At 42.9% G+C, this 13515-nt stretch overlaps 1 protein-coding gene across 1 annotated transcript in view; it reads left to right on the plus strand.

Annotated features, from left to right (window-relative positions):
* Nucleotides 1–9652: 9652 nt before the first annotated feature.
* Nucleotides 9653–13515, plus strand: part of LOC126088493 (fatty-acid amide hydrolase 2-A-like) — a 250432-nt gene continuing 246569 nt past the window's right edge. Inside the window, exon 1 of the mRNA XM_049906673.1 lies at nt 9653–9743. Coding sequence (XP_049762630.1) covers nt 9653–9743 — 91 coding nt within the window. The remainder of the gene's footprint in view (nt 9744–13515) is intronic.

The following is a 13515-nucleotide window of genomic DNA, read 5'->3' on the forward strand; positions in this document are numbered from 1 at the left end:
GTGTTATTAAAGGAGCAGTTGAAATTAAATTAGCAAGTAACCTTACAAATAGACATGGTGGTTTATGATTAAATTCTGCTCTGTTTCTTGTCATAAATCAGACACAAAAAATTTATTCATAGAAAATTTAGAGTTTATTTTTATGAAAATAACGTATTTAGGCAGAAAACTGCACAAAATGAACATATTACATGATGATGTTAATACTATAAATACTCAAATACCTTGCAGTCTAAATTTAATTTTTTGCTATATTTTTTGTTTCTTATACATGTATTAACAAAAACATGAACTCCGATAAAACATTCAACAAAATGAAAATTACGCTGGTACTTTTCCGGTTTTTAGTTTCCTTCCCAGCGATTTTATTTGCGGTCGCTGGAAATTTTTGTAGAGGCTTCAAGTTAGATTGCCTTCTTGCAACAATAGCAAACATAAGGCGTATTTCTCTTCTTTTTTGAGTCACAGGTGGAGCGCGTTTAGCGATTTTCCTGTCCTTCTACAGCGACTTCCACTCTTGGTTCTGCTACACCCAAAACAAGGTGAAGGGTGCACGAATTTTAAGGCGTATGTGATAGTTGTTGACTCGCTTTTTATCTGTGATTTCACCTATCAATTTGCAAGCTTATTCAAAAAATTGGCTGACCTGAAGGTTATCTTCCTAGGAATCGTGAAGGACAAACGTATACATCCCACTTATGTGCAACACGTTGATAAATTATGCTATGGCCATCGCTGGAATAGGCTTCGTCGACCAGCGATATTTGTTTTGACCAAAATTATTTATAGCAGACACTTTAGCTGGAAATTCAGTCTTCACCCTTCTGTCTTCATTATTTTGATCACCTACTTCATTAAAGAAATTCACAGGTGGCAAAACAAATTCGTCTTTACTTTCCCACTGTTTCTGTTCTGAACTATGTTCACTTACAATTCCACTGTCACTATCTGATACGACATAACTTCCTAAACTGTCCTCAAAACATTTTAAAACAGTATCCTCAGAGTCAGGGGTGTGTAACACGTACAGCAGACGAAGACTTGACTACTGAATCCAAAACGCAGTCACAGGTGCGGTCTCAGAGACCGCTAAAATAACACGAAAGAAGCAGTAATACTATAGGTCCACGTCACGTTCAAATAGCCACTGACAAAAGAAAACCACGGCAGCTTCGGGAAAGAAGAAATAGACAACGCTGTAATCTTCTACCCCACCCTTTCGCTAGGAACTGAGTAAAAATAAACGCTAGCGACCTGTGAGACCACACGTGTGACGTTAAGAGTTAATGTCTTTCCATCGGTCAGTGTTAATTTTCGCTTTTCGGGCGTTATTCTCGCTTTGCATTTTACTCGGAATGATGCTCACCTTGCTATGAGGGCCATGTTTGCGTTTTGAAGCGTTTTTTCGGCGGACAGCGAGCAAAACGCCTGAATACGATCGTTTGTACTGCTGCGCACGGCCGGCTACAGTGAGAGATATTTCCACGAGCATAACAGAATGGCGTAAACAGCTTTACTCCACCGGAAATCCAACATCCGGAAAAATTGTCCTACTTATAGAGCTATCCACGCACACGCCTCCATCATTTCAATCTTTTTTTGACTTCCCATTATCGTTCTGAATTCATACCACTTTCGTGCATTAACTCGGTATTCTCGTCGGTGCTCGTTAAGTGATTACCTGCGGAGATAAAGAGGGAACGTCTACATCTACGTCTATATCTGCATCTTCATCTATAATGTGCAAACCACCGTGAAGTGCATGTCAGATTGTACGCCGCATTGTGCCGGTACCAGTTATTAGGGTTTTTTCCCATTCCATTCACGTGTGTAGCGCGGGAGGAATCATTGTTTGAATGCCTTTGTGCCTGCAGTAATTATTCTAATCTTATACTCACGATCCCTATGTGAACGATATGTAGTGTTTGTAGTATATTTCTAGAGTCATAATTCAAAGCCGGTTCTTGAAATTTTGTTAACAGACATTGTCGGGATAGTTTACTACTATCTTCAAGAGTCTTCCAGTTCAGTTCCTTCAGTATCTCTCTGACACTCTCCCACGGATCAAACAAACCTGTGACTACTCGTGCTGCCCTTCCTGTATACGTACAATATCCCTTGTTAGTCCTTGTTGGTAAGGGTTCCACACACTTGAGCAATATTCTAGAAACGGTCGCACGAATGATTTGTAAGCAATCTCCTTTGTAGACTGATTGCACATCCCCAGTATTCTACCAATACACTGCAATCTACCAGCTGCTTTACTCACGACGGAGCCTATGTGATCATTCCAGTTTGATCCCCACAAACTGTTACATCCAGGTATTTGTATGAGGTGGCCGATTACAACAGTGACTCATTGATGATATAGTCATACGATAATACTTTTTTTCGTTTTGTGAAGTGCATAATTTAACATTTTTGAACATTTAAAGCAAGTTGCCAATCTTTGCACAGTTTTGAAATCTTATGAAGATCTGACTGTTTACGCAGCTCCTTTCAGACATTAGTTCATTATAGATAACTGCATCATCTGAAAAAAGTCCGAGTTTACTGTTTATACTGTCTGCGACATGAACGGCAAGGGTTCTAATACACTTCACTGGGGCACACCAGAAGTTCATCCTACGTCTGACGATGACTCTCCATCCAAGATAACATGCCGTGTCCTCTCTACCAAAGCCTCCTCAGTCCAGTCACAAGTTTCACTTGATATCCCATGCGATGGTACTTATAACCGTAAGCATATCTATGATACTGAGTCAAGTGCCTATAGGAAAACAAGAAATACTGCATCTACCTGACTGCCTTGAGCCAAAGCTTTCAGTATGCCATGTGAGAAAAGTGCGAGTTGGGTTTCACATGATCGACGTTTTCGGAATACATGCTGGTTGACATTCTCGTCATTCTGTTCAAGACATCTCATTATGTTTCAGCTCAGAATATGTTCTAAGATTCTACAACAAATCCATGGCAAGGATATTGGACGGTAGTTTTTTGCACCACTTCTACTATCCTTCTTGTAGACGGGTGTGCTTTTGTCCAAGAACTGGACACGGTCTTTTATTCGAGGGATCTGTGATAAATCATAGTTAGAATAGGGGCTAACTCAGCCGCAAATTCGGTGTAGAATCTGATACGAATTCCATCGGGCTTTGTTCAGCTTTAAATATTTTAGCGCTTTCTCCACACCATTGATACTAATACTTATTTCATTCATGTTTTCAGTGGTACGAGATTTAATGGGGGTAATTTTTTGGATTTTCTTTTGTAAAGTAACATTTGAAAATGGAGTTAAGCCCTTCAGCTTTTTCTTTGCTACCCTCAATTTCAGTTCCTATCTCATTCGCTGGGGACTGGACACTAACTTCGGTCTACTAACAGCCTTTACAAACGACCAGAATTTCTTTGGGTCTTGTAAAATGCCATTCTACAATATTCTGCTACTGTAGTCATTGAAGCTATCACGCATTGCACTGTTGAAAGTCAAATGCGTTTCATTCACTATCTCTCTACGCTTTGTTTTAAACTTATTATGCAGTAGTCTCTGTTTCTTTGTAAGTTTCTTTAGAATGACTGTATACCATTGAGGATCCCTCGCATTAACTGTCCTGCTGGGCACATACCTATCCAATGCATGGTCAACTTTTTCTTTAAATTTGAGCATAGTTCCTCTACATGCTCCTGCCCTGTGCTGAAAGTTTCAAGTTCGTCATTGTGATACAACACTACTGCTTTTTTATCCAGTTTACTGAGCGCGTATATCTTTCTGCTTGTTTGGGTTGTCCTTTGTACTTAGGTAATCATTGGTGTCACGACCGCGTCATGGTAACTGATACCAACTTCGATATGGACATCCTCAAATAGGTCAGGTCTATTTGTTGGCATTAGATCAAATACATTTTCATAATGAGTGGGATTCCTGTCTATCTGTTCTAGAAAATTTTCAGAGAAGGCATTTAGTAATGTTTCACAGGATGACTTGTCACGCCACCTTACACAGTGGAACGCAACTAGGAATTTATTTTTCCCATTTCAACATTAGTGTGGTCCTACTGCCTTATGGTGTTGCAAGTTGTCGTCTCCCAATATCTGGACCGACACGCGTGGGGAAAAATTCAAACACTAAACTTCGCCTGTGGAGCTCCCAAGGAAATTCATCTGTCATATTGTCGAAGAATGTGAGCGGAGAGCTTACTGTGGTGGTCCAACAGAGTTTCTCATCCCGACACCCGTATGTCTTGAGTATATAGCTACAGCTAACCTTAGTATATAAAATTTATATTTTACGTATTTTAGTATGCTAGATAAACAATAATAATAATTATCAGTTTAATACTGAACCCTTCAAATCCTACCTGGTTTTTCATCCTACTTGTCCGCCCCGATAGCTGAGTGCTGCCGGCACGATAGCTCAGCGTGTTCGGTCAGAGGGTTAACTGCTTTCTGTAATAAAAAAAAACTGAGTTAATGGATCAACGATGAACTTGAACAAGCCTCATGGGACGTCCGCCCCGAACAAATACAACGAACCATAACGAACAAAATGAGATAAAAATGTGGTCAGAGCGACGGACTGCCATGCCAAGGGGATCGGGTTCGATTCCCGGCTTTGTCGGAGATTTTCTCCGCTCAGGGACTGGGTGCAGTGTTGTCCTAATCATCATCATCTCATCCCCATCGACACGCAAGTCGCCTAAGTGGCATCAACTCGAAAGACTTGCACCAGGCGAGCGGCCTACCCGACGAGAGGCTATAGCCACACGAGATTTCATTTCATTTTTTCCTTCTACTTACGTGCATAATGGTGCATTTATTTACAGACAGGTTGGTCTCTAATGTCTGTGAAAATTGGTGAACAAGAAGTGTGCTATAGGCAACATTTTTAAAACGTACTAATTCAGTTCCAGTGTGTAATTCAATCCATAAAATCGGCGTTAGGTGCGTCAGCTGTGAGAAATGGTGAGGTACATAATTACGTTGGCACACTAGTATGTAAATTCGAACCCCGACAAAATAAAAGTGCCCTTGGAAATTGGAAATTTATGGTAAGGTCTTATGGGAGCAAACTGCTTAGGTCATCGGTCCCTAAGCCCACACACTACTTAATCGGACTTAAAACTAACTTACGCTATGGACAACACACACACCCAGGCCCGAGGGAGCACTTGAACCTCCTATCTGGGGAGCCGCATGGACCGTGACAAGGCGTCTCGGACCGCGCGGCTACTCCGTGCGGCTAAAAGTGTCCTTTTTATTCCGGTTACAGACCAGTTATGAGTACACGAAAATGGTGTAACAAAAAGGCATTGCCAGACTTTCAGGAAACATTCCGCACTCGTAGAGGAATAAAATTTGTTGTATGGGAACGAGTCCGCAAACGTGTCATTTCCATATTAGAACTCATTTTTTACTTCTCTTTCTAATCGCATTAATCATAGCAGTCACAGCGCAACAGAACGTCACAGCATTACATGAAACGTTTACTTACATGGAATGTTGAAAATACCAACTTGTTTACGCTCTGTAAGATTGTACAATAAGTTGCAATACATAGGTTCACTGCCAGTGTTTGTTGTTCCAATTGAACGAGGGTAGTGTTGACAGGTGATTCACAATATCAGGCATGAAGCATCAGCTGTTTAGTATTCATCACGGGCTGTACAGACATATAGCATCAACTGTTCAGCGTTCGTAACAGACTTGGTTTCCGGTACACTGCAAGGGACAATGGAGGCGTACTCAAATGCGAAGTTGGCAGATGCCCATTTGCTGTACGGATTAGCAGATGGTAATGGTCGTGGCGCTCAACGTTTGTACCGGGAGAGATTTCCAGAATAACAAGAGGACGTATACAGCAATCGATCGTAGTCTTAGGGAGTAGGCCCATTACTCGGGGCTGCAGGAGGCCTAGAAGCACGAGGACACCTCAATTGGAGTAGAAACTTCTTCGTGCAGTTTACGACAACCCTGGTGTCAGCGTAAGACAATTAACTGCGACTAGTGATGTTGGCCACATGACTATGTGGAGAGTGCTACATGAGAAACTGCCGTATCCGTACGATGTATTGGTTGTGCAGGTATTATCAGCAGCTTACTTTCCTGCACAGGTACACTTTTGCGAATCGTTCATTGAACAATGTGTCAACCCTCACTTTAGTGCAAATGCGCTGTTCCCGGATGAGGCTTCACTTCAAAGTAGACAATTAATGTGCTGAGAAGCTGCAGAAATTGAGCTCTAACACGGAAATAATGCGTTTCCGGACCCATGTCCGTACAACACATTTTCTTCTTCTTCGTGTGAGAAACGTTTGCAGAAAGTTCGGAGACACATTTTGCGACACCCTGTACTTAAGAATATTCCAAGGAAGTCATATTGGAAATAAAAAGAATTCAGTTTAGATTAAACTGTCAAATTACTAGTCAGCTTGCCTATTTACATTAAGGCTAGTTTGAGGTCCAACTTTTGAACACTAGTGGCCTAAATCATTCACTTTTTCTGGCGATTACTACATGAGTTGCCCAAAGACCGACTGCAGCGTGCGTACGGCGGCAACAGGTGAGTAATGGATTCGGAATCGTCGCGGACAGTGACGTCATCACACATGCCAGACACAGAACGCACAGCCGGAATCTGTGTTACTAAGCCTTACCGCAACTCTCCAGAAGCAGTGCTCGAGAAGAAGCCAAAGCCAACGCGTTAACCACAGTAATACTTTCCGAAAAGGTCCTTCTGTTCTTCCCACAAATCTCCTTCTAAACGTCGAACTGGGTGTATTTCGTTTTGACTGACCAGTTTGTCTTTAATACTGCCCGAACAATTGCTTCATAAAATGAGCCTAATGACTTGCATTGTCCACGGTCAACCGTCCGCAGCTCGTGGTCGTACGGTAGCGTTCTCGCTTCCCACGCGCGGGTTCCCGGGTTCGATTCCCGGCGGGGTCAGGGATTTTCTCTGCCTCGTGATGACTGGGTGTTGTGTGCTGTCCTTAGGTTTGTTAGGTTTAAAGAGTTCTAAGTTCTAGGGGACTGATGACCATAGATGTTAATTCCCATAGTGCTCAGCGTCATTTGAACCATTAGTCCACTGTTAACCCATTCCTCTAAATGTGTATTTTAGGGACATTCAGTTTATTATTGTCATGTTTTTCTCCTAAGAGCGCAAGCTAGCTCACTTATGCAGGCGCTCACGATCATGACTTTTTAAAATCGATTTTACAGAAAACTTTAATTAATGAGCCTGGTTAGTCTCCGCGCGACCCATCACGGACAATGACCTCCCATCCCGGTGCGTCTGCAATAACACGATACTATGGTTTAATATGTACATATATGCAACCAGCATAAGGGATTTTTTTCGAAAATACATGCGGCTGTCCTTAGCAATTGCTGTACATGCAAAGATTATTTTTTGTTGTAAAGAATCAAATCTATATAATGCCCTTTCAGCAGAACAATGGAATGTATTGTCATTGAAGAGTTCTAGTGAAATTCTTCGAAGTTTTTGTTTTTAAGATCGCCTTGTTCATTTAAGGAAACTGCCAATTTACAGGATTTTACTATGCTACATTATGTATAATTGCGATAAAATCAAAACTTATAAAGAGAAGGGGAAAAAGAGAGTAGGAAAGAAAGACAAAGAAAAAAATAAGGCCAGGAGTTAACATTTTTTTCAACATTGTTTAACGGTTGTGGTCTACATGAACTCAGTGAGAGTGGCCGTGTGGTTCTAGGCGCTACAGTCTGGAGCCGAGCGACCGCTACGGTCGCAGGTTCGAATCCTGCCTCGGGCATGGATGTGTGTGATATCGTTAAGTTAGTTAGGTTTAATTAGTTCTAAGTTCAAGGCGACTGATGACCTCAGAAGTTAAGTCGCATGGTGCTCAGAGCCATTTTGTTCGCAGGTGATGCGTTGTCTCTAACAAATAGCAAGCCAGAAGACAGTAACGATTTGCAGAATGACGTTCAGAGAATTGATGAATGGTGCAGTCTCTGCCAGTTGACCCTGAACTAAGTAACTGTAATGTATTGCGGATATATAGGAAAAGAAGTCCACTGTTGTACAAATTCAAATGGCTCTAAGCACTATGGAACTTAACATCTGAGGTCATCAGTGCTCTAGGCATCCGTAGCAGGCGTGCGGTTCCGGACTAAAGCGCCTAGAACCGCTAGGCCACAGCAGCCGGTCCACTGCTGTACAGCTACACTACTGATGATAAACCGTTAGGAACAGTATCAGCAGTAAAATATCTAGGAGCAACTATCCAGAGCGACCATAAGACGAGTGACCAAATAAAACAAATAGTCGGGAAAGCAGGTGGCAGACTGATATCCATAGGACGAGTCTTAAGAAAATGTAAGTCATTCACGAAGGAAGTGGTTTATAAGGCGCTTGTTCGACCGATTCTTGAGTATTGTTCACCTATCTGGGACGTGTACCAGGTTGGATTGATGGAAGAGTTAGAGAAGAGAGAAGATCGAAAGAAGAGCAGCACGTTTCGTTACAAGTTCGTTTAATAAACGCGAAGGGCCACAGAGCTGCTCAGCCAACTCCAGTGGCAGACATTGCAAGAGAGGCTTTCTGCATCACAGTATGCTCTACTGTTTTAGTTCTGAGAGCGTAAGTTCCTGGAAGAGTCAGCCAATAGACACCTTCCTCCTACGTATATCTCGTGTAAAGTACAGATATTCGGCTTGCACGGAAGCTTACCAGCATTCATTCATCACACGAACGATTCGCGACTAAACAGGAAAACGGGGAATTGAGACTGGTACACAAAGTAACTTCCGCCACACACCGTAAAGTGGCTTGCGGAGCGTAGTGTGGATGTAGGAATGCGACTCTGAGACGAAGAGGTTGACACAGAAGATGAATTCGTAGTGGGCGATTTCAGTGGAGTCAGAAGACTAATGACCGACCAAAGAAAGACTACCTCCCGTAGTGCTGCTCTCAAGTTCTCGCCCTTAACTCGTTCCAAGAGACATTACGTCTGTAATGTTGACGCACATAGCCGCGGATACGTAGTAAGAAGTCGCTAACTAACCTAAGGACGTCACACACATCCATGCCCGAGGCAGGGTTCGACCTGCGATCGTAGCATTCGCGCGGTTCCGGACTGAAGCGCCTAGAACCGCTCGGCCACCGCGGCCGGCCTGCAACAGATTCACGTCAGCGATATAGGTCTGTAATTGTGTGCACCTATCCTACGGCCCTTCTTAAAAACGGGAATGACCTGCACTTTCTTCCCGTCGCTAGGTACCCTTCGTTGCTCAAGCGATCTACGATAAACTACCTCTAGAAGGGAAGCAAGTTCTTTCGTATAATCTTTGTAGTAGAGTGCCCGAAATTTTTTTAATCGTATAGGATAAGTACACATCGAGGGGACGAAATATGTTAAAAAATACGCTAATTATCGAGACAACTCCGCGACGAGTCACCGTCTTACGACAGGTGTCTCCGTCATTGCGACAACCATCTGCCAAGCTGTGCTGTCCTGAGCTGCGTAACTGGGCCATCAGACGAAAAACAGGAAGACCCAGAGCTTCACGTTACAGTATTGCCCACTGTGCGTACGACGGTGGGCAAGGCCACAGAAAGCGAGAGGCAGCGCGCTGCTGCAGGGAAGGCCAAGGCCGGAGCCGGCAGCGGCGGATGGCGGGCTGGCTGGCTGGCGGGCGAGCGCGGCTCGGCAGTCGTCGCTGGCGGACACCGCAGGCCGGAGACGCGCCGTGCTGCACACGCGGTGAGTTACCTGCCCACGTACTGCACCTGCCGCTGGCTGCCGTTCAGCACTGGCCGACTGAGCGGACACGAACTCCACGGCTCAGTAAAGGTCGGGGAAGGATCTGCTAATCGAATTCCGCAACTTGGCGCTCAGCTAAAAGAGCCGGCATTTCGCCAGACAGGTGCCTCTGGGAACGTGATTTGTAGCTGGCGGCAGATACGAGCGTAGTAGTGCAGTGTCTATGGTCGAGAAAGGAAATTACTAGAGAATGCTTTTACACATGTACTACAGTGACAATGAAGATGGAGAATCTTGTATAAGTACAGTAACGTATAGCAATGAATAGCGAAAGGCGCCAGACTATCTTCGTCGAGAAGCTTCAGACTTTGTTGGAAAGTGAAATATAATGGTGATCAGCGTTGAGGATGTTACAACAAGAACTGTAACGCCTAATTTTTTAGAATAGGAAGCGATCATGTTTTGTCTGTGCGCGTCGGTTCAAATGGTTCAAATGGCTCTGAGCACTATGGGACTTAACATCTGCGGAACTTAGAACTACTTAAACCTAACTAATCTAAGGACATCACACACATCCATGCCCGAGGCAGGATTCGAACCTGCGATCGTAGCGACACGCGGTTCCGGACTGAAGCACCTACAACCGCACGGCCACACCGGCCGGCTGTTCGCGTCGGAAATCATACTCCTGATTCATCTTCAGTGCAAGAAACTGACGGGAAAGTGGTAACAAATGGAACAGAAAGGAAAGGAATTAGAGTGTGAAAAAGGGAAGCGACTTCATTATTACTCCTCTCTAATTTATTTCAATCATAGAGTCGAAGGAAATAGATTTATTAATTTAATGAGCGTTATGCCAGAAGATCCTTTATTTGCACAGTTCGCTGTTTGCCTCATAGAAAACTGTACAGATGAGGAAACGCGTCCTTCTTTCCTTGTGGTTTTGGCAGGCGTCCTCTGCACTTTGGAAAACGACAAATGCGTGCCAGAGTTTTCATTCTCGTTTCAACTCTTTGTTTGGATTACTAGAGAACAAATAGAATCTTACAGCCGGTTAAATAACGTCGACTCCTGTTCTGTTCCAAAAAGTGACAAGACAACTAAATAAAGACAATTCTTTATATGAATAAACTAGTGTCATCGCAAAATGGTTCAAAATGGCTCTGAGCACTATGGGACTTAACATCTGAGGTCATCAGTCTGCTATAGAACTTAGAACTACTTAAACCTAACTAACCTAAGGACATCACACACATCCATGCCCGAGGCAGGATTCGAACCTGCGATCGCAAAATGGTGAAATGGATAGACTGAACTTACTGAAGTGTGTTTCCTACAAAGTTTAAATGTTATAATTAGCTTAAAAGTAGCTACCGAATGCAAGTAATTTCAGTTGGATCTGTTTGTTGTATAATTTCTTTTCTTTAAACGCTTTTTCGTATCCTTCTGTCAGTTTAGGTGTTTAAGACAATAATTACGTTATTGTAAACATTGTGGTATAAATGTAATAATGTTCTTTAGATTAACATTGCTAAAAGAAGGAAGATCAGTGTTTAATGTTTATTCTTAACATTGCTTGACTGCTAGAATACGGCTTACTGATGTGTTGTGGGGAGTGATGAAGAGAAAATCAAAGTTCGGATACTGGGGGTATGGACAGTTTTGGATAGCTTCCAGAGTTCATGTTTTGGGGCTGGTAGAAGTTGCGAATTTCATGTGAGGTGGTATCACCACTCTCGATAGTCTGTCTGTGTTACTAGCAGCACGACACAATACCCATTTTAATTCATGAACGATTCAAGACATTGAAACGACGTTTTCGGTTAATGATATTACGAAACGAGCCGTTATTTTGTTCTACGTTTGATCCTCTTAGCTTTTGCATCAACCAGGATACTGAAGCAAGTACAATTTTTTTTAATGGAACGACATGGTTTTCCTTGATAGAATTCGAAAGTAAGGTGACAAAGCACTTGTTCACTTTGAAAAGTTACGCAGAAATATACGAAAAAGTACTAAAACTGGGATGCAAGCTGGCCGGATTCGGCTGTTATGGTCGATGCGCGGTCAAGTGAGGCTCTTTGCCAGACTGCGTTGTGGAAAGTTTTCCGATTGTTCGCTTTTCAGAATGGTTCAAATGGCTGTGAGCACTATGTGACTTAACTTCTGATGTCATCAGTCCCCTAGAACTTAGAACTACTTAAACCTAACTAACCTAAAGACATCACACACATCCATACCCGAGGCAGGATTCGAACCTGCGACCGTAACAGTCGCGCGGTTCCGGACTGAAGCGTCTAGAATCGCTCGGCCACGGCGGCCGGCTTTTCAGAATGAAAGTTGTTCACATACACAGGAGTACGCATGCACATTTGAAATACATCTACATCATACTCCGCAAGCTACCTACCGGTGTGTGGCGGAGCGTACTTATGGTACCACTAATTCTTTTTCCACTTCCCTATTCCACTCGCGAATGGAGCTTGAGAAGAACGATTTTCGGGAAGTCTCTGTATTAGCTCTAATACCTCGAATTTTTTCATCGTGGTCATTTTGCGAGATGTATCTGGGAGGAAGTAATATGTTGTCCGATTCTTCATGGAAACGTGCTCTCTCGAAAATTCAGTAGTAAATTTCTCCATGATGCATGACGCCTCTCTTTTAATGTCTACGACTGGAATTTTTTGCGCATCTCCGTAAGGCTCTCTCGCCGTCTAAACGAACCCGTTACGAAACGCGCCGCTCTTCATTGGATCTTCTCTATCTCATCTATCAGTTCTGTCTGATAAGGAGCCCAGAATGATGAACAGTACCCAAGAATCGGTCGAACAAGCGCCTTATAAGCCACTTCTTTCGTTACATTTTCTTGAGATTCTTCTTATGAATCTGTATGGCATCTGTTTTTCCTACTAGGTATTTTATATGGTCATTCCACTTAAGTTTTCCTACTGATACGCCAGAAGTCAGAATATTGATGCACTTATGAAAAATAGTAGCTGGCCCTTTTTCGTAAGTCGTATAAAGTAGGGGCAAGAGGAATTGTGTTTCTCCCGGGTTCGATTCCCTCTGCCTCGTGATGACTGGATGTTGTGTGATGTCCTTAGGTTAGTTAGGTTTAAGTAGTTCTAAGTTCTAGGGGACTGATGACCATAGATGTTAAGTCCCATAGTGCTCAGATCCATTTGAACCATTTGAATTGTGTTTCGGTTTCGTAGCGGTGACCTTATCGTCCTGTTACATATAACGTCGGAGCCTGCCATGAGAGCCCCTTTTGGCGGTGTTTACTCTGTAATAGCCGATTCCAGTTGCCTTGGCTTTCAGTTTAAGTGCGTTTCTGGTATAATTTCGCGAAAAGTTTCAACCCCAACATTAACAAGAGTTCTGTCACTGTACTTGTCTTTCCAGGAGCTTTTGAATGATATTTTTTAAAGAAGGATACGTACTTGCTTCAGTGTATCGGATACTACCAGAGTTAAGATTTGTTACCAAGCAAGAAAATTCCGTACTCCTCTGCCTACCATGATTTAGCGAAAACTTGCTTCGATATCTTGATCCGTTAACGAGATAAATTGGGTGTTATATCTTACACAGTGTCTTCAGTGCTATTTCATCTGCGTACTGGGGGAGAATAAATGACTATCTGTATGTATCAGCAGACGACCTACTCTCTTTATTTTATCCTCAACAATTTAAAACAACTAAACTTGCCGAATTATCGCACAAAGTAGACACACTACGTGACAGAATACCCGGGAGTACTTGAAAGTCGGAC

The sequence above is a fragment of the Schistocerca cancellata genome, chromosome 1, assembly GCF_023864275.1.
Source record: "Schistocerca cancellata isolate TAMUIC-IGC-003103 chromosome 1, iqSchCanc2.1, whole genome shotgun sequence".
In the NCBI taxonomy this organism is placed as follows: Eukaryota; Metazoa; Arthropoda; class Insecta; order Orthoptera; family Acrididae; genus Schistocerca; species Schistocerca cancellata.